Source organism: Syngnathus typhle, linkage group LG7, assembly GCF_033458585.1.
Source record: "Syngnathus typhle isolate RoL2023-S1 ecotype Sweden linkage group LG7, RoL_Styp_1.0, whole genome shotgun sequence".
Taxonomy (NCBI): domain Eukaryota; kingdom Metazoa; phylum Chordata; class Actinopteri; order Syngnathiformes; family Syngnathidae; genus Syngnathus; species Syngnathus typhle.
In genome coordinates this window covers 14,925,817-14,949,375 of record NC_083744.1, presented here as the reverse complement: position 1 = coordinate 14,949,375, position 23,559 = coordinate 14,925,817, and the positions used below count along the sequence as shown (strand labels likewise).

Sequence of the window (23,559 nt, the reverse complement as noted above, 5' to 3'; positions counted from 1 at the left end):
CCACAGAGTTGTCACCGAGGTTTTCTCCAAGTTGCAAGCCGGCCTACCTTGTTTCGGATGCAACCGGTACTGCGCGGCGAGCCGCACAAGCGCTGACAGATGACACGCGAGTCCCACCAGCCAAATTGCACACTGCATGGTTCCCACGGCGGTGCTGTCCCCGGCGGCCCCTTCGTCGAGCTCTCCCCCCTGCTCCCTCTCTCCTCGTCCGTCCCCCCAGGCCGGCCGGCTTGTCAGCAGCGGCAGGTCGCCGGATCGAAGGAGGCTCTTCGCTGCAGCGCAAGACCCGCGTCGTGCGCGCGCCTCATCGCATTGCCCCCCCACTCCAAAAAAGTAGCAGCCCAGACTATTTATTTATGACACATGCATCCCACCCACCCCCCGCAAATACACACACGCACACATACACACACTTGTCTTTCCCCCCCTTGCAGGGAGTTAGCCGCCCGCTGCAAACTAACTAGAGAGTGTCGGCTGAAAAGAGGGAGCGGTGCCAAGTATGCTTTCCCTCAGCCATCCCCTCCTCGACCACCCTGTGCAAGCTCAAGGCGCACACACACATACACAAACTCACACACCAAAGCCCGGGAAGCAACGCCCCCTCCGGCCCCACAGAGCCAATGGTGAGACAGAGAGAGAGGAGATCCATGCGTTAAGTCTAGCCTTGTGGATGTATGCAAATCCAATGACAATATTGATGCAATAAATGGTGCAAGTGGTAAGCGAGTCGATGTTACGTTGACTTGTTCAAAGTGTTACTGACCATAAAACTAAAGGTTGTTGGTAGTTTGACAGCGACACAAACTGGCATGTTGAAAAAAAAAGGGCAGATTGCGCCGTTGTGGGTGTGAACACAACCAACTCCATTTAATTGATGGGATAGTATTTTTTAATGAAATGTGACTGGCAACACACAAAACTTAGAATCTGTCTGTGGACCGATAAAATTCAGCCAAATGATATCTTTGGGAAAATGTAGATATCGTCCGAGCATCATTTCTGCCATTTGTATTCTCTGCATGCAGTGAAAATCTAAAGATCGAGAGAGGGCTGATATTTTTTTTTCACACATTATGCCAGTTGGAATCATCAGTTGTGGGAAAAGGGAGCCAATCAAAAGGCAAAAGGAAACAAAGAGAGCGGAAGGCATCGTGGAGCCATCGTTCACTGTCGCCTGCCAGAGGAAGTCGACTCACTCGATCACCACGAGGCACTCAGCTTGTCGTTAATCATTTTGGTCGCGTTGAAGTCTTATGCAAAGTCCATGGACATATGAAAAGCACTTTTGTCTTTCACATCTTTTTGAACAGACAGCATTGTGACTCATTGGATTCGCCGGGCTCACCGGATTTTTTTTTGGGGGGGGGGATGCTAAGCTTCCTGGCGCACAAAGCAGGCCCATGGTGTTCCTTTTTTTTCTCCTCAAAACAAAAAAGAATGTGACAGATAAAATCCTGACACGGTCAAACTTTAATTAGCAGTACAAAGTGTGACAGTATTCCAATCGGTTTTTGAAGTCCATCCATCCATCCATCCATCCATCCATCCATCCATCCATCCATCCATCCATCCATCCATCCATCGACCTTCTACTGCTTAGCTCTGAAATGAACATTTTCGGCGGCTATAGCAATTACGAGATCGGAAGATATTGCATAGCCTCATATCGTCCAATCGGATGGCGTCAGCTACAACTGCTGTAATTTCTTGAAGACTGATGTAATCCTCAATTCCTTGCGAAAGGGTTTCCCATCTGAAAAAGTTTACCCATTCATAGAAGATGAAGATCTGGCGTCGTTTCATAAACATCTGCTTTATAAAAATGGAACCCCCCCCCAACGGAGACACACCTGGTAACGGTTCAAACACGGACTTGCACACTCTAACCCGATGAGAATGTTTTAGATCTGTAATAAATATCATCGTCTGCTATTGAGAAGATAAATCCCACGTTGACTTTCATCACCACTCATTCGAAGTAACCACTTCAATGAAGACGACCTGACCATCCCTCCGACACGGACATTCGAAATAAATCCACACAAGATATTCAACAATGACTATGGAAAAGATAGATTTATGTTTCTGATGCTGAAGCGGTCTAAACCAGTGGTTTGTGGTCTGTTTTGATTTTTGGAGATATGTACTTGGCTGTAAATTATTGTTCATTGGATTGTGAACGCTTCAGTATGGCGTCCCACGCGATGGACCACCCTCAAGCCCGCCGCACACTAAGTGACGCCGCTGAATGCCACTAAACTAGACAATTACGACAAAATTACAGTTGCTAGCTTACCACCTGCAAATCGCAAGATTCTTATAAAACCAAAGAGTCGCTAGACCATTCGCCGAGAAAGAATCCATTCGAGTTCTGGACAGATCCAACAGTTTGCATATAGTACTTGGGTTCTTCTCGACAATAATGAAAGGTTAGGGGTTGAAGGGCTGTTCCAAATGTGCGGCATGTCAAGCATAATAAGCACTGCGGGGATGTTGACTCTTTAGATTCCGTACAGCAAACAGGTGCCAAGGACTTGAACCATCACTTGAGCTTCATACCTGTTCTCACTAACGAGTTTACATCCCCCGTGGCATACTTTAAAGTAAACCATGTGAGCCCAGTCAAGCTTGTTTGGATTGTTGTGCCTATCAGTACGCTCATCTCTTCTCCAGGGTTTTTTGTCTTGTGTGTTTATAATAAACTTTCTCGGAATCCTCCAATTGGAAACGAGCCCTTGGTACAAAAGGTCCGAGATGTTTTGGTAATGCGGATTACGGACTAATGGCTGCGAGTTGTGCAAATACCAACTTGGTCCCTGTTGAGTTGGGGGAAACGCATCAATTTCTCTCACAGATGTGGCAAACACAGCCTTCATCATTCTCGGGCTGAGGTCATTGCTCGAAAGGAAGCTCAAATTACTAGAAACTGGAAAGTCAGTGTTTTGGGTGAAGGAGGTCCGGGGTTCTCACGTGTTAAGCGTCTCTGGATCTCATATAGGAGGGTGTATTGTGCAATCTTCTACGTAGGCTTACAATGGGTAAAATGTTGAATTGAATTGAGCCTTCTGGGTCTTCTTTTGGACTTTTGACAGCTAAAGCCGAAAATGGCACAGGGCTAAACCTCGTCATTAATTTGGGATCTTCCTGAAGATGTGCACCTGTTCAGTCCCAAACTTTTAGCAAGACAAAAGTTAACCAATGTAACAACTCTCGCGGTTCAATGGGTTAGGGATCCATACCGCCTGATACACAACGGAATCTCGCCTTTAATAACCTCGTTAAGCAATCTCGTAATCTCAAAACATTTTGTTTGACAATCACATCATCTTAACCATTCTGGTTTATCGGAACTGCAGTATTAGACGGTATCTTAAGCGACTTGGTGTCATAAGTTTGGACCATCTGAGGATCAGCATGAATGGAAATCACTGAGGTGGAGACAGCGCCATCATTCTAGAAGTTACCATAACAAACCATACCACAACTCCCCCCCTAGACCTCTTCCTTGGTCAGTTCAGGTGGCTCTCATGGTGCGGTGATCAAGGAGTTCGGCCACCTGAGACTTGTGTTGGCTTGCATTGCAGATTAAGCTTCGCCCCCTCCCGCACCCCAACACCCGCTAAAGATGCTTCCGCTTCCCCCCTCCCAATGCCGCAACGAGACTTCATAAGCAGCAGGATTCCTCTGTGGTCTTTAAACACAGTAGTCCATCAACCTCTTTTCCTGCTCCTATAGAGCAAGCTAGTGTCTGTCAGAGCCCCGGCAGACGGCAATAAAACAAGGTCAAAGCGGCAGTGCTGCCAACTCGGTGATGAATCATCACATGATGGTCAAATAATGAAGATGACTGTTTACGGAGAGTAAGGGGGAAAAAAAACTTTTGACAGCATGAGTACTGTAAGACCATGACATCATAACCGACCTAGAGAGAACTAGACCTTTTTAAAAATGGCAAAAACAAAAAAACTGATAATAGGCAATTTCCAACTATTCTAGATTTGAGAAACAAAAACAACTTTCCAGAATTAGCTTTGACCCCAGCGTACTCAAATTTCCCCTTGGGATTAATTAGTGAAGAACTTCAAAATAAAAATGGAACCTTTAGAAGAACTCTTCCCAAGTTGAGATCTGACAAGAAACGCAGCAGACTGTGACCCAATCCAATGACGCCTGGTCGCTTCACTCTGACTTTTAATAACGTGTCGACAAGGAAAAATCAATTACAGATCGACATGGTACCAAGAGCAGAACCCTGCGGGATGCCACATGACGGAGACTCATGTCTGACATGAACTGATCCATGGAAACCAGAAGTCCCTGGCAACACGTATGAAAAGCAGAACCACTGAAAACAACTGTCATATCAACAAGACAGTGAAGTTAAATTCCAGATCTATCTACTTTGATTTTTATGATTCTTTTTCTCGTTCACCAGCATTGTGTGACGGATCGTGGTTGACCTCAGCGGAGCTACTCCACTCCAATGTTTGCTCAAGATTCATTAGCTAATACCTGCTGATAGCTACTTAGAAGCCACTTTCAAGCCTTTAACACCACATGTGTACCGTCTGTCACTAAAAACTTTTAACACCATGATCCTGCATGTACTATACACTATTATTACTAACTCCCCGGTGTAATTTGCGGGCTCTGAGCTAATGCTTTTTTTTTTCAGCCCCGTACCATATGTTCTCTATTTATATTTGCTCGGCTAATAGGGGCTCAGCGTGAGGGCATGTGTTTGGGTTAAGGGATGGGTTTAAACGGGAGACGATGCAATGCCGCTTATAAAAAAATATATATATTGTATAGCTGTATCAATGACAGTTAAAAAAGATCAGTCACTATGTAAGAGAGGAAAGTCATAAACCCTAAAATAAAACATCACCGTCACGAAGAGTGGATCCGAGCCGGGAATATTCCCTACTACGCTCACGACAAGTCATGTGATCACTTGCCAGGGTTTGGTTTCACCAGGGAATTCTTGTTACCAGAATGTTTGAGATGGATTTGGGATAATTTGCTTTAGTAAACATTTCAAGTTTAGGCAACGTGAGTTTGGAGGACGGCGCAGTTGACATAGAGCTAGCTAGCCATTCGCGGGCTAGCTTGCTAATGCGAGAAACCTCACAGTAATATAAAGTTGAAATCTGCCCGTTTTAGTTTGCATTTCCCGGTGTAGAATCCCTCCGTCGGGTTAAGTGGCGTAAGCCGTGCAGTGGACAGCTGCCTCGTGTTTGGGATATTAACAGCCGTGAACTTTTAAACTGGCAGAGATTCAATGGCAGCGACCCAGTGACTTATTCTCATCACTTCCCATGAGTTCAGGGATTTCATTACCATTTCTAATTTTCATGATATCATCACACAAACAACATTCCTCGTCATTATAGTATCCTACTTATTCACATACGTATTCTCATAGTAATAAGCCATAGCTACATCTCAAATGACCCCGAGCAGGACAACTGCTGTACTATTTATGACTAGCAACCAAAATAATACAGGTCAACATGAAGATGACATTGTTTTTAGCAATGTAGATACAATTTAATGATCTACTGCTACATGAATACACCGTACATACTAAATTGCTCCCATTTCTGTTTCCGAACTGTTGCTAGGCGGAATTCGATGAAAACTTTCTCCATATAGCCATCACTGCACAGACAATAGTTTGAAAATGGAAGAAATCCCTAACAGCGACTATATATATTTTTTATTCCGACTCAGTCAATATTTACTTTACAGTCGCCGGTGCTTACTTTAACCCTCCGTCATGGCAGCAGCACATCTACCGGCTCTAAAAATAATTCCAGATAAAAGTTTCTAGTTCTTGATACAAACTGAAATCTTGGAGTGCATTTGGTGCTTGGGGACGACACAAAAGGACACTCTGTTCAGTCTCCAGTGAAGAGCACACTGTCAAAGCTGGCCGTCAACATGTCCGAGGTGTCCCCTGATGAAGACCACGGTGAAAGATGGCCGCTCTCGGAGGTCTCAAAGGACGTGGAGGGAGACAGTGATAACCTGGGCTAGGTGATAGCAAGATGTCTAAAATTAGTGTTGGCAGAATGCTTTGTGATAAGATTGTTTCGAGATGTCACACCTCCTGTCACTTTGCTGGAGTCGCACTCAACGCTGTGCTTCGTAAGCGAGGAAAATGACCTAGCTGACAAGTAGCAGTCTGTTATAGCCTACAGACTAAGCTAACATTAGCATTAGCCACTCATTCGCAAAATCCTTATCGCTACTTACTAAGTGTACAAAATCCACTCTGTTTCTTTTTTTTTTGTGTATTGAAGATATTTTGCATACAATGCATCATCCCAAAAGTGCTGTGTTGCGATGATAACAATGTTGTACGTTCGTACTAGCAGATAGCAACTTGCTCCACCCAAACATTGCAGAAAAGATGTTCGGTACAAGTGTACAAAGTGCTGTTGTCAGCCTAACTCGACTCAACTTGTCATACTCCGAATAATCAAACGGCATTCTTTTATTTCCGTAGGTTTCCTGTTTTCATTCATTTTCTCGTTGCATAATGAAGCTTCTACAGATCTTTTCTGTCAATTGACAAAACCGTTTTGTAGACTTCAGAATTCATTCCGCCGTGACCGTGGCATCAAATGCAGAGCCGCCATTGGGTAGCACCTTCTGGAGAGGCCTCCACGGCGGGAACGCTTCTTTATGGAAGCTTCAAACGGGTGCAGCCGTTGTAGCTTCAGTCCCGAGTTGTGTAAACAGGTTTAAATGGCAGGGAAGCCGGCAAACATCTGAGAGCTGCTCTGATCAAAGGTGCCGTCACATGAAACCTGCGTGACACTGCGCTGCATACGTGTGTGTGTGTGTGTGTGTCGTACAAGAAGATGACAGACATAGATCTGTCTGCTGTGGTTGCTTCAATGCTCCCTACCCCTCACCTTCCCCTTTCCTCCTTTCTTGGATTGTGCCGCCTGTGTTTGCACAACAGCAGTCAATGAAAGCCCACCTATGCCCCCCACCCCCAGCATCATGTGACCTCCTCCCGCTCTCCTCCACTGAATGCTCACACACAGCAAAGCTCATTACAAGTATCAACACGTGGTCCTTTTCACAAATGACTCCACAAATGGACATGGTGTCATGAAATTGCATGCATTAAAAAAGATATATATATATATATGAAAAAAAAGATATATATATATATATATATATATATTATTTAATTTAAAAAATATATATAAATATATATATTTTATATTTGCACCTATGTTTGAAATGATTAGAAATGCAAATTAGGACTATACTGATTCACTGCACCACTAACTGTTTGAGATGTTACTCTGAATGCACACAATTATACATTACAACTGTCGGGTGACAGAAAATGACAGCGAATGTGCACATTCAACAAAAAAACGACAACACCATTCTTTTTTTTTTTTTGTGAAGCTGGAAGACTTGGAAGCCGAAGAAACCCTTTCAGACAAAAAGAGACCGAGAGCATAGAAAATGTTCTTCCAGGAAGTCTGAACTCTTTTGGCGCATTGTTGGAGGTGACACCGCATGAGAGCTCTTTTAGCTTCCATCAAGTCCAATCCCGAGGTGAACGGACCACCCATTCACTTGCTCATTCTTGTGCTTATTCACAGGCCTGCCCGGCTGGCTCACTGCTCCTGGTCAGGTCGAGGGGAGGGGTTGGAGGGCTGCTAAAATTATAGACGGGGGCAACTGCACTCCTTACACGCCACGGAGAGGACCGGGGTGCTTCAAGGAGGTCTCCTGCCGCGGGAGGCTTTGATTCGGCCGCTCGGCTTCACAGAACAATCGTGGAGCGGCGCTCCCCCGGGGTGGCGGACTTGGTGAGTGGTTAGCAGTATAATGGGCTCACGTCTCGTAAGTGCTCGTGACATTGACGGCGAAGGGTGGGGGGGCAACGTGGGGACCCAGAGTAGATCACGTGTGCATTGGCAAAGGTGGCAAAACGTCCAACATAATGAAAATCCCATTATTTCATTGCGCTTTGGCCACTAGGGGGCAGTATCACACAGACACAAAAGAAGACTTTCACAACTAATTGACTCAGTAAGTTACAGTAATAATTGTTGCGTGTTCGTTAGCCCCTTTCTGGTATTTTGCCTTTAATGTTAGCATTATGCTAGCAGACAATCAAACTCAGATTGTTGTTTCAAAACGATATCTTTAAGTTGGATATTAATCAAAGAGAGAAGAAGTCTTCCATTGACTGTCATAATAATGTTAAGGACTGCCTTGATGGAGCCCGCATGGCCCCCCTCACAGATGGGCTGGGGCCCACCTGCGCTAGCTCACCCTTCAGCGCCTGCTTCAGATTAAACGCTGACAACATGGCTCACGTTCTGGGAATCTGCAGTGTTTTCCGTGGCCAGACTACTTATTCATTGCGTCGTACGAGATGACCTAATCACTTGGCAGCTCATCAGTTGAAGCAAAGCTCATAAATGGACCCCCCCCACCCGTTTTCTATTCTTCTGGACTGCTTTACAATGTATTTTATCATGTGTCGCGACAACTGACTTTGCTTATAACAGATTAGAGCGTTGTATGGTTCGATACCTGGCAAGGAGCCCGTCGTCCCTCGAGTTTTGTGAGCTCGGTGCGGCGTGGTGGTCTTCAGCGCCATGATGACAATCTGCATCCTTTACAGAGAAAATTGTTTAGATTTCAATTTGACTTGTCAGTGGTCCTCATGGAGGACATCACTTTTGTCACAGTGTACAGTACATGCACTCTAGATTACAAAATGCTGACATCGGCAAATTTCATCAGCAATCTTCAAAACATAGAACCTTGATATCCAACTAATGTGCCCCACCCGCCTAGAATGCTGATAACTCGCCCCTTCCGCTATTCACGAGCACTCCGGTTGATTTTTTTTTTTTTTTTTTGTGGGGGTCCATTGACTTTCTCCTTTTCAGGCTCCCTTTAATCCCCGGGTCTGTGTCCTCGGTGACTTGCTACAGAGGGGCTATTATGCGGGGCCTTATTACTGCGCCCCTCGCGGCTTATCTCCTTCCTGGTGACAGTCTTTTCAAGCCTCCCCCTAATGACCTGGGGAAACTCACATGCTCAACTTCCCAGGACTGCGCGGGCCTGGTCGATGTCAGAGAGGGTGGGGAGCACGGACAGGGGTCCTGCGTCCCGCCGCAGGTGACTGAGCAAAGTTGGGAATGAAGTTGCTGATTGGGTTGGACTACTTTGAAATATCGTCCAGTAAAAAGTTGATTAAGAAAAGTAGTCTGCTGGCACTGTAATAACGTCCTACAGCCTGAGGGTTTAATTAAATGTCCTCTATTCTTTTTCTTTTTTGTCTTCTTGGCCAAGTGCATTTATTCGAGAGAAAGCCCATTTTGATTTAAATCACATTCCCAGAACGGGCCGGGAATTCAAAAGCGCCCATTTTCAGCATGTCGTCGTAACAGATCGCTTTTACAGTGGAATCTTCGACATGGACCATAATTAGATGATCTTGGTTGAGTTCCAAATTAGGGGGGGATTTTTTTTCCATCAAAAAAGTGCAGCAGCAATATGATAAAGCACATTTTAAATTTTTTAATGGTCATTCAAGAGTAAAAAAAAAAAATCTATGTACTTGCCCTTTGACAGTATTCCGAGACTGAGCCTTCGGGTGGGACCAGAATTGGGGTTATTATCGCAGACACGCCAACATGACACAGGTGTCCGTCCCGCTGCTTCCTCGCATGGCATGCAAGCCCATCGGCCCCTCGAGGTCTTTGGTGTCTGCGTCTCTGAATCATAAAACACAAACGATGGGTCCCATTAAGAAAGTAATGAGTTTAGTGAGGCAATTTGCACGGACGAGTAAGGTTAAACCCTGGGGGAGGTAATAAGGGACGGAACTTTGCCAATGACGGTATCGGGCAGCGGGGTGTCCTAGGGGTTAGCACATCTGTAGCCCATTTCTTATCCCACAGTGAGCCATTAAATAAAATATCTACAAAATATTTTTCTAACCTTTTAAGATTTTTTTTTTTACATTTATCTAGAATAATCTAATGAGCTAGCGTTCAGCAACAAGGTTACTCAGGGTCCGAAAGAATGCAAAGTGACACCCTAAACACAAAGATGTATTTGCTGAGAGCAGCCGGCAAACTAAAAGCTAATCAACATCGGCTCGGAGTGTCCCAGACCCCCGCAAGTTCAACAAAGCTGCCAACACACCCAAACCCAGTGTGGGTCTCGAGGCCATCACTCTAGTGGCAATCCATTTTCACCGTGAGTTGTTTTAGTCTCACACAAAAGCACCATAAATCACATTTTAAAAAGATTATTGTCTGACTTGTTGACGTTAAACATTTGTATGGTGACATAAATCTACTCAGCGGACACTTCATTAGGTACATTAGGCTAAACACAATGGTTCAGGATGGATGGACTGTCCAAATTTTGGAATTTGAAATAATTGTCTATAATGAGATCCAAGTACTTTGTTTCATGTGATTACTGTTATTTGATTTTTAATATGCATCGTAAATGTGCCAGTAGACGCAGTAGTAAACGCAGGGAAAAAATATTTTTAATTGAAAACAATAGTGGACCTAAAATTGATCTCTGTGGCACTCCCAACTGAAGTCAATGGGACACGCCCACTGTTGTTTCTCTTCCAGGTCAGATTTAAACTACTAGTTACAACATTTTCACAAATCTATTTTTCTACATTCTTCAACACTATCAAAACAATGAAACATCTTGATGCGTGTGTCGAAGCTATTTGCATGACTTATTGTGTATATTTTCCGACGTACTCTAATCATAAAAGGAATTAAGAAACACGCACACAGTCTAGCCAGGTCTTAATCATGGCCAAGTCAGCAGTGATTCCAGACTTCTCACACAAACAAATTGCAGGTCCAGCTTTTCCGGTGAAGCATCCTGACAAGTCGGCAGATTCAACAAGGCTGCGCAGTTCTGCTTCTCTTACGCCATCAAAGGCGAGGGAGGAGAGGGATGCCAGATAATAACGGAAAGTGTTTTGACATCGAGCTTGAGGTCATTATTGGATTTAGATAAGCGGGAAATTCCATCCGACGTGAGGTAAAACAAACAAAGAAAAGAGATTGCCAACGATTCCGGAAACAGCGCGAGTGCCCGTCGTGGCCTCGGGCCGCTCAGATTGCATCACGGACGCAATCGCACGTGGAACAATGGAAACATGCGTGTTGGTGCAGTGCTCAGGGAGACTTGCGGGCTCCCCGAAGGGTCAACAGAAGGCCACCAAAAGGTCGACTGTTCATACTTTCTGCTAGGTGGACCAAAGGCGTGGTAGCGGTGATCGGCGGTTCTTTTTTTCCCGACTCCAAAACAGACTGTGACTGAACATGTTCAGCATCCTGCGTCGGCTGTTGTGTTCTCTAATTTGAAAACGTAACGTGTAATCATACTTGCTTGTTTTCCTCAAAAAGAGGTCAATTGGAATTCAAGTGAGTGGAAAGAAAATTCTGGTTCCAGCATGTACCTGTCCGTGTGTTGGGGAAAAATAGCAGCGTGTTAAAAATCATACAAGTCAGTGAGGCTCAAAATGATAACAGATAAAATATAATATAATAAAAATATATAAATAGGTAAATATAATATAAATATATAAAAATATATCATATAAAATAAAAATATAATAAAACTCAAAATGATAACAGATAAAATATAATATAATAAAAATATATAAATAGGTAAATATAATATAAATATATAAAAATATATCATATAAAATAAAAATATAATAAAATATATTAAATTCCAAATCAATTAATTAATAATCCTCTGGCATCTGTGAACTGCTTAAATGCTGATTAAAATCCAACCTGTACAGCATAAATAAAGTTTTATTAACAACGAGCACTATTTACAGTATTTCTAATGGGGTGGAATTTGGGCTAGTTATTTTCCATATTACAATTTCTACTGTACTAAAATCGCTTTGTATGATTTGTTTAAGTCGCCGCAGCCTTTTTCCCCCTTTTTTTTTTTTTTTTTTTCTGCTTACACAGCACGCCTGCTTAGCTTTGACCCAGTGTTGACCATCGCACTGAACATAATAACAACAATCACTGCAACCGACCGTCGCGTGAATGCTTGCATTGGAAATAGCCTCCAAACATACAAACAACCTGTTTGCTTCCATCACACTTAAAATATATGAGCCATAAAAAGCCCGGGCCAGTCTCCCCATCACTTAACTCTGGCATCTGTCCGAAACGCCCCAATTTGTCAACGTTAGCTCCCGGAGGAGGACCCCGTGTGATGGTTGTATGTGTTTACTGAGGAGTTTTTGAGCTTTACATGGGCCAGAGAGCATTCCCTGGGATTAGTGTTGGACATCCATCACTTTGGAGCCAAATGGAGTGTGAGGAGCTGGCTCCAGCATTGCCGCTGTGATGCCCAATGCGATAAGAAGCGAGGATGCATGACAGGACTTTCTTAGCTGGCTTTAGCTTGGACTCCCCCCACGCGCCTGATATCAGATGATCTATTTAAGAATAGTCGCCACTAGATGGTGCTGTTTTTCAATATTTCTTGAATACATTCTCGGTAAATTGTTCAAATGCTGTGTTCTAATGTTAATGTCAGACTGTGCAATGTATGTTTGTCGACAGAAATGCAGTTCGGGGTCATCTTGCGGCTTTTGCGGAGTCTGACTGAGGGGGGGAAAAAAAGTACTGTATGAATAACGTGATGTCAGTCTTAGCACATTAGCGAGGCTTCAGATAATCAGGACGGTGATGTATTGCGTGTCATCTCTACACTGCTCTGTGCTGAAAGGCAAGAGGAAGGAATAGATCGCTATTTACGGTGCCTGCTTTAAAAAGTCGACACAGACACTTTAAATCACCCCAGGGTCAAGGATAATAAGATGACAAAAGGGCTCTTATTTTCGTGCCCAGCGCAAGTTTAGCGCAAAGTGAAACCTCACATGGGTGTGATTTTCCTTCTTTTGGATTTGCGCCGTTGTGGGCGTGAACACAGCCAAGTTGATTCCCGGCCAATCGAAGCGGCTCCTCTTCTTCCCTTTAAATCCGGCATCTCGACTGTCTCATTTGGAAAGCGGGCTGCTTTCCAGTCACAACGATAACATCCGGCTTCGAGTGTTTTGGACCCGTTGGCCACCTCACAGAGCTGGGACACGGTTCGAAAGACGATTTCGCACGGGAAACGCTTGACTTCATCAGTCCATTGAGGTTCATTCACGTACAGGGACAAGAACTTGAGCTTGTATACAAGACGAAATGCAAGGCTTTTGAAACTAATCCGTAAAACGTGTGGTGGTTGGTAGATCACCCATCTTGTCAATATAGTTTAAAACTGCCGGGAAGCCTCTTTAATTGCCGTTGAAATGAGGCCCCCTTTCTGGTTCTTCATCTGGGTTGTGGAGTGAGACTGCTGCTCCCAATGAGAAAGGGGCAGGGAGCTGCTGCCCTCTATGGGTGAGAAGGGGACCTACAGCGTGCTTTTAATATTGGCCTTTTCAATGCTTAATAAAAAAAATCATCGGCTTTTTGAAATTATAATTAGGGACAAGCAGCTTTGTGTTGCTGTCCTCTGGGAACTAACACGCTTCTCTTTTCTATTCGGCACATTTGCAATGTAACATGCAAGACCGCTAATGAGCTGGGCGAGAAACCAGACGGCTAATTATTCACAGCAACTGTAAGATGTGCTTCTGCGGCCGACTACTGAGCCATTTTTAAGTGGGTTACGATCACTGTTGATTAAGCCCCGCCCCCACCCCGACTACGCAACTTAATTTTTAGGACTAGAAGCTATTTTTTTAGTGAACATTTAGGCCTACTATACAACTGCCTTTTAATGTTCGTCACGTTACAAACCCAAGAATGTTATATTTTGGGAGATGGTACTGACTTGATGTCAAACCTTTGAGAATTTTTGCTTTCTCAAGCTGAAATCTTAGCACACACCTTTCATGACACCCAGCTGAGTACTGAATGAGCTCATAAACCAGGTTGACGGGTATTAAAGGAAAATAAGGATACACACACCAAAAACGCACTAATGACTCTAATTAGGCTTTTTCATACAAAATAGCTTAATTGAAGTTTATGTAGTGATGTATTTTTTTCATGGAGGTTAATTCTCACCATCTGCACAGTGAAGAAAAAAAAACTGACTATTAAGAGTGGGAGAATGTAGTCATTGCTAGTTCAAAGCTTTTTTAAAGTAGTGTCATCCACTATAATGTTAATACGAGGGCCACTTTCAAAATGAGGCAATTAAATAAATGTTTCGCATATCTTGATTACATCATTTCATGTTTTTTCATCTTTTATGCTTTTTGGCAACCAGTTCCTTCTCGTTTGCTTAGTTTCCAATTTTGCATATTGACTTGGGTGACTTCATTCTATTTTATAGCGACCCTACTTGCCGCCATTTGGTATTTTTCAAAATAATCAACGTTATTTGCATTGATGAATAAATGAATGAAACTGTGGAGTGTAGTCCTAACCGCAACCGCTAGATGTCACTGTAACCCAGTTAAAAAATGTGAAAAACCAAAAACTTTAAACTTTATAAAAAACACCTAACACAATAGTGTTCGTTATCCTCATCTATTCTAACACAGGGTGTACTAACAATTTTTAGTAAAATTACATTTTATCTTATTTCCGCAAAACATGACGGAGGAGGAGGCACCTCACTTGAGGAAGTTGCTCAATATCGGAAAAACACACACATATAACCGCCACACTTATAAAACATGTCGTCGTAGAGAAGCGTAATAAATACTCACCAGCTCGTGTTTTGTGACACAATGAACGAGTCGGTGACTCGCTCGACTTATGTTCGTAAACTTCCCTACAGTATACTTCGTCAAGTGGCCGACTTTTTAGACTCTCTAGACTTGTGGAAGAACGTCATCTTTTCCATCCGGAAGTCGAACGGCCAGTTGAGGTACACTCAGCATCATGTCAGGTATGCATTCTTATCTATTTTCTACATACAAATCTATGTATCTATGCATCATGTCAGGTACGCTTTCTTATCTATCTATGTATCTATGTAAAAATCTATGTATGTATGTCATTCCATCTATCCGTCTGTCTCTCCATCAATCTCCATTCTATCCCCATTTAGTTTTGTTTCTAAAAAATAAAAATGCATCTACTAAAAAAAATTAAAATGAAACGAAAAGATAGATTTATACATGCCAGGTATAAAAATAAATAACTTTATATAAAAAAATATATATAAACATATATATATATATATTTTTTTTTTATATATATAAATATATATATTTTTTTTAGATATACAGGCAATTGAATCCCATTTCAAATGTTAATGTGTGTGCTTGTAGGCGTTTTGAAGGACTTGTTGCTCAGGGGAAGAGCCCCACAGTGGAGCTCCTGCGTGAGTTGGGCATGTTCAACGCCACAGTGGGAGAATTGGTGGACATTCTCAAGAGTCACAAGTTACTGGCGGCCGCCAGTGTGCTGTTACCTGGTACGATCCACGTTCCAAATGTCAATAAACGAGCCATATTGACCCATACGTGCTACGTCTCCCACTTCAGAAGAGATGCTCTCCGCGGAGCCACCATCACCTGCTTCTCCTGCAGCAGAACCCAGCAGCACACGTTCAACTTTGCCGACCTGTAGGATAGCTCCGACAGAGAGGACAACGTTAGAGCCAGTAGCTGATGAACGACATACGCCCATCAAGCCGAAGAATGATGAACCATACCACACAAGAGGTGGAAAACAATTTCATTTGTGCCTAATGCTAACATAAAGAGATTTCTTATGAGTACTATATTATCCATTTGCTTTCAAGTGACAGGTTTTACAAGTTTCTCATACAACGAGCTGAAGGAAATGACCCAAAACTTTGACGAGCGGCCCACGTCCGACGGCGGCTGCCGACTCGGAGAAGGAGGCTTCGGGACGGTTTTTAAAGGTTTCTTGCGGGGCAAACCAGTGGCTGTGAAAAAACTCAACCTGGTGTGTAAAACAAAAACAGATTTTGCACCCAAATCACACACGTGGTGTCACATGATGAATGAAATTTCACGCAGATAGAGGACATCTCGCCCGAGGAGCTGCGAATTCAGTTCAATCAAGAAGTTCAAACGCTGACGATGTAAGTTTTGAAGCGAATGACTGGCCGTGGAAAAAACATCCATACTGAACTCTTATTTTTTTGACAGATTGAAACATGACAATCTGGTGGACATGGTGGGCTTCTCCAGTGACGGGGAATACCCGTGTTTGGTGTATGTCTACATGGCCAACGGATCTCTACTGGACAGACTGGCTTGCTTTGTGAGCGCCATTTTAAAATTGTTGCTCTTGTTCTTGGCAACTTTGACATTTTTTCTTTTTAATAGGAAGAAACTCCTCCGTTGTCCTGGCGACAGAGGTGCCTCATAGCTAAGGGCACAGCAAATGGTTTGGAGTATCTGCATAGCAATCATCATGTCCACAGAGATGTGAAAAGGTATCATAAATGTTGACTAGTGACCTTGCTACTTTCAGTCATATCGCTTCCAGCCGTGTCCTAATTGAGCACGGCCGAACTATCTCCTTTCGCCAGCGTGAGCATGTCAAACCAAAAATGCCAAAACCTTTCAAATATGAGTCACCGATTCCACCGAGCATATGCAAATTTGTGTTCTCGTCCTTTTCCGCAGTGCAAATATCCTATTAGATGACAATATGGTGGCTAAAATTTCAGACTTTGGTCTGACGAGAGCTTCGGCCAAGCATACTGCAACGACCATGATAACGGAAAGGATCGTCGGTACCTGCTCTTACATGGCACCCGAGGCACTGAGGGGCGAGATCACGCCCAAATCGGATGTCTTCAGCTTTGGAGTGGTAAGCTCTCTCAAAGTTTGACAAACTTAACAACCAGGAGTCCCTCAGGGTTCTGTTCTGGGGCCCCTATGTTCATTGTAGATCACCTTGCAAAACAAATAATAATCCTGCTCCTTGGTGTCCACAGGTACTATTAGAAATACTGTCCGGACTCTCCCCGGTAGACCAAAATCGTGAGCCGCAGCTTTTGGTAATACTCCAAATTCCATATCGTCAGCTTTTCTCAAATGACACCACCTCATTGCGGCAGATGGAGATGCGGCACGACATTGACGACGAAGACGAGGAGCTCACTCTGGAAGCCTTTGTGGACAAGCGCATGAGCGACTGGGCTGTGAGCCAGGTAGAGAGTGTCTACTCTTTGGCCGGCAACTGTCTGCACGAGAGGAAGAACAGGCGGCCGCTCATCACACAGGTACATTAAGCGTTTCTCAATAATCTCGATAAAATAATACCCAACTAAAATTGCCGTTTTTGCTGACAGGTGCTGTCCGAGCTCAATGAAGTGGTCAGAATCATTTCACTGGAGTCTTACGCATAGAACGAAAAGGTGAATATGAACATTCTGAATTTGAATCCACACAGAACACGGACCAGTAAAGTATTTTAAAATAATTACGAATAATCTGATTACTTAACGAATCACGGCACACGTATTTGTCACATGACGCGCAAGAAAACCAAAGCTGGGAAACACACGTTGCAATAAATCGATAGAGAATGTGCAATTTAAATATTTTAATTCTTTTTAAAAAGAAAAACATCTGTAGGAAAACAAATAAGACCACATGAGTTTTCGTCTCTATTCCTAGTGACACTACGTTTTGAACATGAGGTGAGCTTGGTAGTTTATCTAATGTTAGGTCATCAGTAGACGAGTGGCTAACCGTGGCAACATTTTGATCAACACAAATATTCCCTTTCCTATTCTGTAGCAAGCCCCTCCCCCAACTCTTTCTGGGATTCTGATCGCGTGGAACATGACTGATGGATGACATTTTAGTGGAAGCCCCTCAGCGACATGGTCACCAGAACACACACGCATACACACGGCTACAATATGTACAATTACAGCACTTGCATAGAAAAATAAGATTCTCAGCAGACGATTTTTTTTTTCTCTTCTCTCCAGGTAAACTCGTGATATCAAAACAAAATTGTAATATAAAATGCACTGTTAAAATCAGGAGACACCATTTGGATCATTACATCATCTCTGCTTTCGGAGCACCTCGAGGTTGTGCACAGTTAGATACCAAGTGATGGATTTGAAGGAATGCAAGGTGCAAGGAATTTTTTGTTTTTAAGATAAAATGGAAGGGGGGGGGGGTTGTTATTTTGGCTAAAGTTCACATTAGTCACGCTAAGATCGGGCAAAAAAGGGGCTCAACTTTGACTCATTGGGAATGTAACTACACGGACTAATCGGCTTCCATTTGGCAAGCTACAAATGGAAACTGCTGAAATGTGCCGTTTGCTTCGTTGTCCTCTGCGTGCATAGCTGGCTCGTTGATGGGAACGTGAGATCATGGGGAGAATTTTTTTTTTCTTTTTTCCGTGTTTTATACGATCGCCCCGATCTCAGGAATGTTCCACTATGGAACGTGTAGACGCCGAGGTCGAGTTTAATCGTCCTCTTGGCCGTCGCCGGGGGGTCGGGTGATACGGCGGCCGCCCCGTTTCCCCTGAGGACCCTTGGGCTTGGCGAAGGCCTGCTTGTGCGCGTGCTGCTTGGGATGCACTTCCTCGTACATGAACTCACCCGTCAGCTCGTCGCCGTTGTCGATTTCCAACTAAGGAAAAACGAGCATGAGATTCATTGTAGTTACATTTTTTTTAAGATTTGTTGGTGATGTAACAAACTTTTCACCTTTTTCTCAATCTCAATCTTCAGTTTGTTTTCCACCATGTCAACCAGAGGATTTCGGCAGCTGGAGTAGAGCATCCTCTCTCTGATGCTACACTTGTACCCCGGCATTGAATAAATAAAGACTGCAAAAGGAGAGAGAAGGATGAAGAGCTCGCCACAGCACAGGCGGAGGCAAAAAACTCTCGCCTGTCGACTCACCCGTGGACTCCAAGCAGTCGCCCTCGTGGGAATGCTTGTAGAGGAAGAAGTGGTAGCGCGCCGCATCTTTGGGGATCCTCGACGGCAGGCTCCTCAGGTCTGTTGGCTCGGTGCTGCGCAAGCAGATCAGCTCCTTTTCGGCGTCGACTTCCTGGCGGGCCAAGGGGACGGAGTTGGCTTATGTATGGTAAACACGCTAACGGCTAACCTCTTCAATGCAACCAAATAAATTGAATTTTAGCATCCGATTAGCAAAACCGACTGGATTCATTTCCAATATTTCCCATATGTAAATCAGAAAGCTCAAGCACAATTAGCTTTTTGTACGCAACACTCGCATCATGTGGCACAATGACAAAGAAACCTCACAAAGGCCTTTTAGGCCGCCACCACCCCAAAAAAAAGCCATTGTAACCAGCCATGCACAATGCCTCCAAAGAAGACGTGACAAAAGGCAACGGGGCGGATCGTCCCATGTAACGTCACGTTGCGGCTTCTCCTGTCACTCACCAGTTGCACGTAGTTGATTTCCTTGTCTCTGAAGCGCTCCAGTGCCGAGACGGCAGCGCGGTCCATGGGGAAGGCCACGCCTTGGAGAGTCTGGTGCTTACTGTCCACGCTAATGTCCGTCTGAACCTGAACGCACCGCAGACGTAAAAAGGAAATGAAGATACGCAGCATTTATAAATATTAGCTGCTTGAGTCGCCAACAATCAGAATCCATAAACACGTTCAGCCCAGTTCAAATGGTTCTTTAACATCTAATGGCAGTGAATGAGTTAATGTTACGTCCCCTTTCGTGAGTGGCGCAAAGACACCGCTCGCGTCTGCTAACATTTCCATATATGGTCAAAGACAAAGTCATCGTGTATTGGATGTCATTTGATTGTGAAATGTCCAGAGAGCGTATAATTGTTTATACCCTCACCGGGGACGGGCGAGGTTTTGCTATGGGTGTGACCTGCATTAGCCCAGAAGTCTCTCTCTTTCTCCTGCTGCCATTCTAATGAGTCAGCATCTTTTTTACTGCTGCTGACCTTGTGTGCAGAGCATGCTTCCGTTCTACGCGTGTACCTCGTGTAGCCTTATCTGTCTCAGCTCTTCCTCGGCAGCGGTGAGGGGCAGCGGAGCCGCCTGCGAGGTCAAATATTTCCTGTAGCCATTGAGGTTTATGTCGTCCTGCGGGACAAAAGGATTGGTTAGTGAGAGAAGAAGATTTTGACCTATTGATGTGAATGGTGACCAACTTTTGTAGTGGCAAAAAGCTCATCCTTGATGTGGCCGCCACCAAATTCTTTCTTCAGTGTCGCTCTGGTAGCAGCAAAAAGCATTTTGTTTCTCACCTGTTAAAAAAATACAAACGGGTGGTTATTGTTGGGGCAAGTTTGTATCAAGATCTGTGACGTGTTAACCAAAATGTCCTTTTTGGGGCATCTTTCTTGAAAAACTTTTTTTTTTTTCCCTTCAGCTTTAAGAAAACGCGTCAAAGCTGCTCAGTCATGTTTTGAAATGAGTTCACACGTTCCGGACAAGCCTGAGCCTGCACTTTCAGCGCCAAGAATGCTGAACTCCGACTCGTTCTGCAGCTGATAATGCAGAACCAAAAACACTTTCCCGGGAGGCATGGAAAAAGAACCACACCCGTCCAGATGTTAAAAAAAATAAATAATAGCAGCCTTACAGTAGAGCGCTCCGGACTCCAGGCGAGGAAGATCCACTCGTAACCCTGGTTGTTGCTGGAGTCCAGTCGGTAAAGAATGTAACAGGGGACGCTGTCCTCCAGCAGGGGGAGCACTAGCGCATCGTACTCCTGGTCCCACATCTTGGACGCCTCCTTGACGTCAGCCAACGTCAGCTGCTCTGGAGATGCACACGAGTCGAAACACCAGTTTTGGTCACGCGTGTCAACGACTTGGTGGTCACTAGATGATAACGGTTATTGGAACTCGGAAGGCGCTTACCATCCTCAATTACGATCTTCAACACTCGATACTGCTCTCCGCTCTTGGCGCTGGCAAATATTTGCTTCACATCATTGCCCGCTGGGAAAGAATTCAAAATCAAAAATTTGACTTTTTAATCTGGAAACATTTCTTCCAAAATAAATACTCGTGTTATTCTGAGCAGACAGACTCTTTTCAACGAGTGAGTGCCATTTCCTCTTCGAAGTAACATGTTCCTCTAATATCATGGGACCCTTCGGTGTTGGCATCACATTTGAAGCGGGTTGAAATTCAAATCTGAGGGTTGCACTTGCTCCACTTTGCAAAGTGATATCTATCACCATGTCTCACTTTAATCTCAGTGCCTTGGCCTGTTGACAACAAAGCTATTATTCTGTTCTATGAATGGCAACAGGTTGCTACACAAGTTAATTGTAACTTCTGCCATCTAGTGGAAGAACATTTAATTGTTCCGCCTGTCATTATAGGATGCCACATAGACAGGTAAACAAAAACAGATTTGATCATAACATAATTTGGGGAACAGCGAAGCGAAATGATCAAATCCAGTTACTTTAATCAGAAAAGAAGGTCAAATGGAGGTCTCACACGATGGAAAACAGTCTTTCAATCGTTTTATTGACATGCCCTCCGATACAAATCAATCAAAGGGGCTAACACAAAAACAAACTCGCGACTTGTCAGTATTTCAATCGCATCATACACGTGATGCGTTTAGGAGACCGATCGATCCCATTCATGAGTAAGCACTTGCTGGGGGAACAGGCCAGTCAGACACTGGTTGGGTTGAATAAAGGCGTCACCCGTTCATTCTGATGCATAACCTGTCATTACACGATTTCCCGCTAGGATTAAAACCACAACGAGACATTTCGCCGTGGGAAACACATTCAATTATCACGATTTAAGTGACTACTGACTCGATTTAAATTCCCTTGAAAAAGTGTAAACCTCTCATCACACATCAGGCTAAGCTCAAGCTAGCTGCGATTAGCGAACTTGACCGCTTTGGTTGGTTCCGCACTTCCTTTACTTTGAAATACAGGATCGGATTGGCACAACAAAGCGGGTCTAGTCAAACACGACGGGACTGTACCTTGAATGCCCGTCTGGTGTGACATTGTGTTCGTCTCTCGTCCGCGGAAAGGTTCGAGCAGCTGAGATCAGTCAAAACCAGGGAAGCGAAGAAGTAGGAAGCGAACGGCAGCCATAAGACCCGCCCCGGTAGCGACGTCAGCATTTTATTCATATTGAACCAAAAAAAAGTTAAATTTACTTCTGACACGATTAAGAAATCAACATAAATAATGCGTATAGATTGAACGTCGTTAAAAATATGGCAGTGATTTAAAGAAAAAAATTAAAGAGAGAGAGAGAGAGAGAGAGAGAGAGAGAGAGAGAGAGAGAGAGAGAGAGAGAGAGAGAGAGAGAGAGAGAGAGAGAGAGAGAGAGAGAGAGAGAGAGAGAGAGAGAGAGAGAGAGAGAGAGAGAAAATACAATTACTAATAGAAAAGTATCAACTTTACAACTGAGAAAAACGGATACGATCCACATGAATAAATAAGAAAAGAATATGATAAAGACGCCTTAAGACGTCACAAGCCATTTTCAAGTTCAAGAGGAAACGAAAAAGATGACGCACAGTTACGTCGGTTAACATCAACGTATATGTACGGTCATTATTGTTTGCCATGACGTCATTATGGTCGCTATTATAACCACTGTCTAGGAAACAAAAGAAAAAAATAAGAAGTAACTGGGAAGGCAATGAGTAGCAATTCTGTCATTACAGAGCTCTAAATTAACTTTATCTTCATAAGTTTAATCAAATTCACAAGAAAAGACGTGTCATGAACATCTAAAGTAAGTACATACTTTGCTGAAAAACAACACATTTAGGCCAGCTCGAGCCACTTTGACTTTATGGACATAATGAGCATCCAATAAATGTCCACGCTGTTCATATTAGTTTATTTCCGCGCAGGTTTATGTTTAAACCCCAAAATCATAACGTACATAATGGATTGCTTCTTGTATTTGATCATTGTAGACTCAAAGCGGAGGTTTTATACGGATTTGAGATCAGAATGTGCGGATGTACCCAATCAAGTGGTTTGGCAGATCGAATGTGCAAATACTCGTCTTATTTTGACAGTGCTTGGCGGAAGTGGTATTGTCGTACCCTAAACCATGACGTCAGCTGTTCGCAAAGTGCATGCAGGTTACTTTGCGTTTCACTGATGCTATGTGTGATTACGGTCAGCGTGCTATCCGAAGCAGGACATCTGCATCCTCCGCTGGCATCGGTACCGGTCCTCTTTGGACGCACTGGTGCGATGGTGCTGCCGTAAGGTAGCTATAATTGGTCTCGCAGTAAATGGATAATCTCGACATATTCCGGCCGCATCACCTCGTCTGGAGGTCACCGTAGGGGTCTTGATGTGGCTGCCGGGGCGAGCGAGAAGCGGCGTCGGTAAGGTGCGTTGGACGGCCGAGTATGGTGTGCGCCCATGATGCGCACAGGTAGGAAAGACCCCCCCTCACATACACACCTCCACCTCCGCCAGCCTTTAATGCAAAATTGCAATGGGTTCTTATCAAGTCCCATTCATGAGCAGCAACTTGTTGGATGTCTTAAATACAAACATTCCAATATCAC

General features: G+C 43.9%; 3 protein-coding genes across 4 annotated transcripts in view; 1 reads left to right on the top strand and 2 right to left on the bottom strand.

The window, feature by feature from the left end:
• LOC133157571 (A disintegrin and metalloproteinase with thrombospondin motifs 20) overlaps positions 1 to 3,614 on the bottom strand; it is a 54,132-nt gene extending 50,518 nt beyond the window's left edge. Inside the window, exon 1 of the mRNA XM_061284222.1 lies at positions 48 to 3,614. Within this exon, the coding sequence (XP_061140206.1) occupies positions 48 to 138 (91 nt within the window). The 5' untranslated portion in view covers positions 139 to 3,614. The remainder of the gene's footprint in view (positions 1 to 47) is intronic.
• An 11,189-nt stretch (positions 3,615 to 14,803) lies between these two features.
• irak4 (interleukin-1 receptor-associated kinase 4) lies at positions 14,804 to 19,193 on the top strand. 2 transcript variants are annotated; one of them, XM_061284224.1, is made up of 12 exons: positions 14,804 to 14,964; positions 15,350 to 15,495; positions 15,566 to 15,745; positions 15,832 to 15,992; positions 16,067 to 16,131; positions 16,199 to 16,313; positions 16,379 to 16,488; positions 16,682 to 16,868; positions 16,996 to 17,058; positions 17,119 to 17,283; positions 17,353 to 17,418; positions 18,763 to 19,193. In XM_061284224.1, exons 1-11 carry the CDS (start codon positions 14,804 to 14,806, stop codon positions 17,407 to 17,409), a joined length of 1,410 nt encoding a protein of 469 aa, XP_061140208.1. In that variant the 3' UTR covers positions 17,410 to 17,418; positions 18,763 to 19,193. The 2 variants fall into 2 exon arrangements, with proteins under 2 accessions (XP_061140208.1, XP_061140207.1); XM_061284223.1 differs by having other exon boundaries at positions 15,826 to 15,992.
• Positions 17,592 to 22,133, bottom strand: LOC133157573 (twinfilin-1-like). Its single transcript, XM_061284225.1, has 9 exons — positions 21,997 to 22,133; positions 20,898 to 20,978; positions 20,618 to 20,796; positions 20,184 to 20,279; positions 20,011 to 20,115; positions 19,447 to 19,572; positions 18,937 to 19,087; positions 18,739 to 18,860; positions 17,592 to 18,661 (listed from the first exon to the last, which is right to left on the bottom strand). The coding sequence occupies exons 1-9, from the start codon at positions 22,019 to 22,021 to the stop codon at positions 18,494 to 18,496; spliced, it is 1,053 nt and encodes a 350-aa protein (XP_061140209.1). The 5' UTR covers positions 22,022 to 22,133; the 3' UTR covers positions 17,592 to 18,493.
• Between the last annotated feature and the right edge of the window lie 1,426 nt (positions 22,134 to 23,559).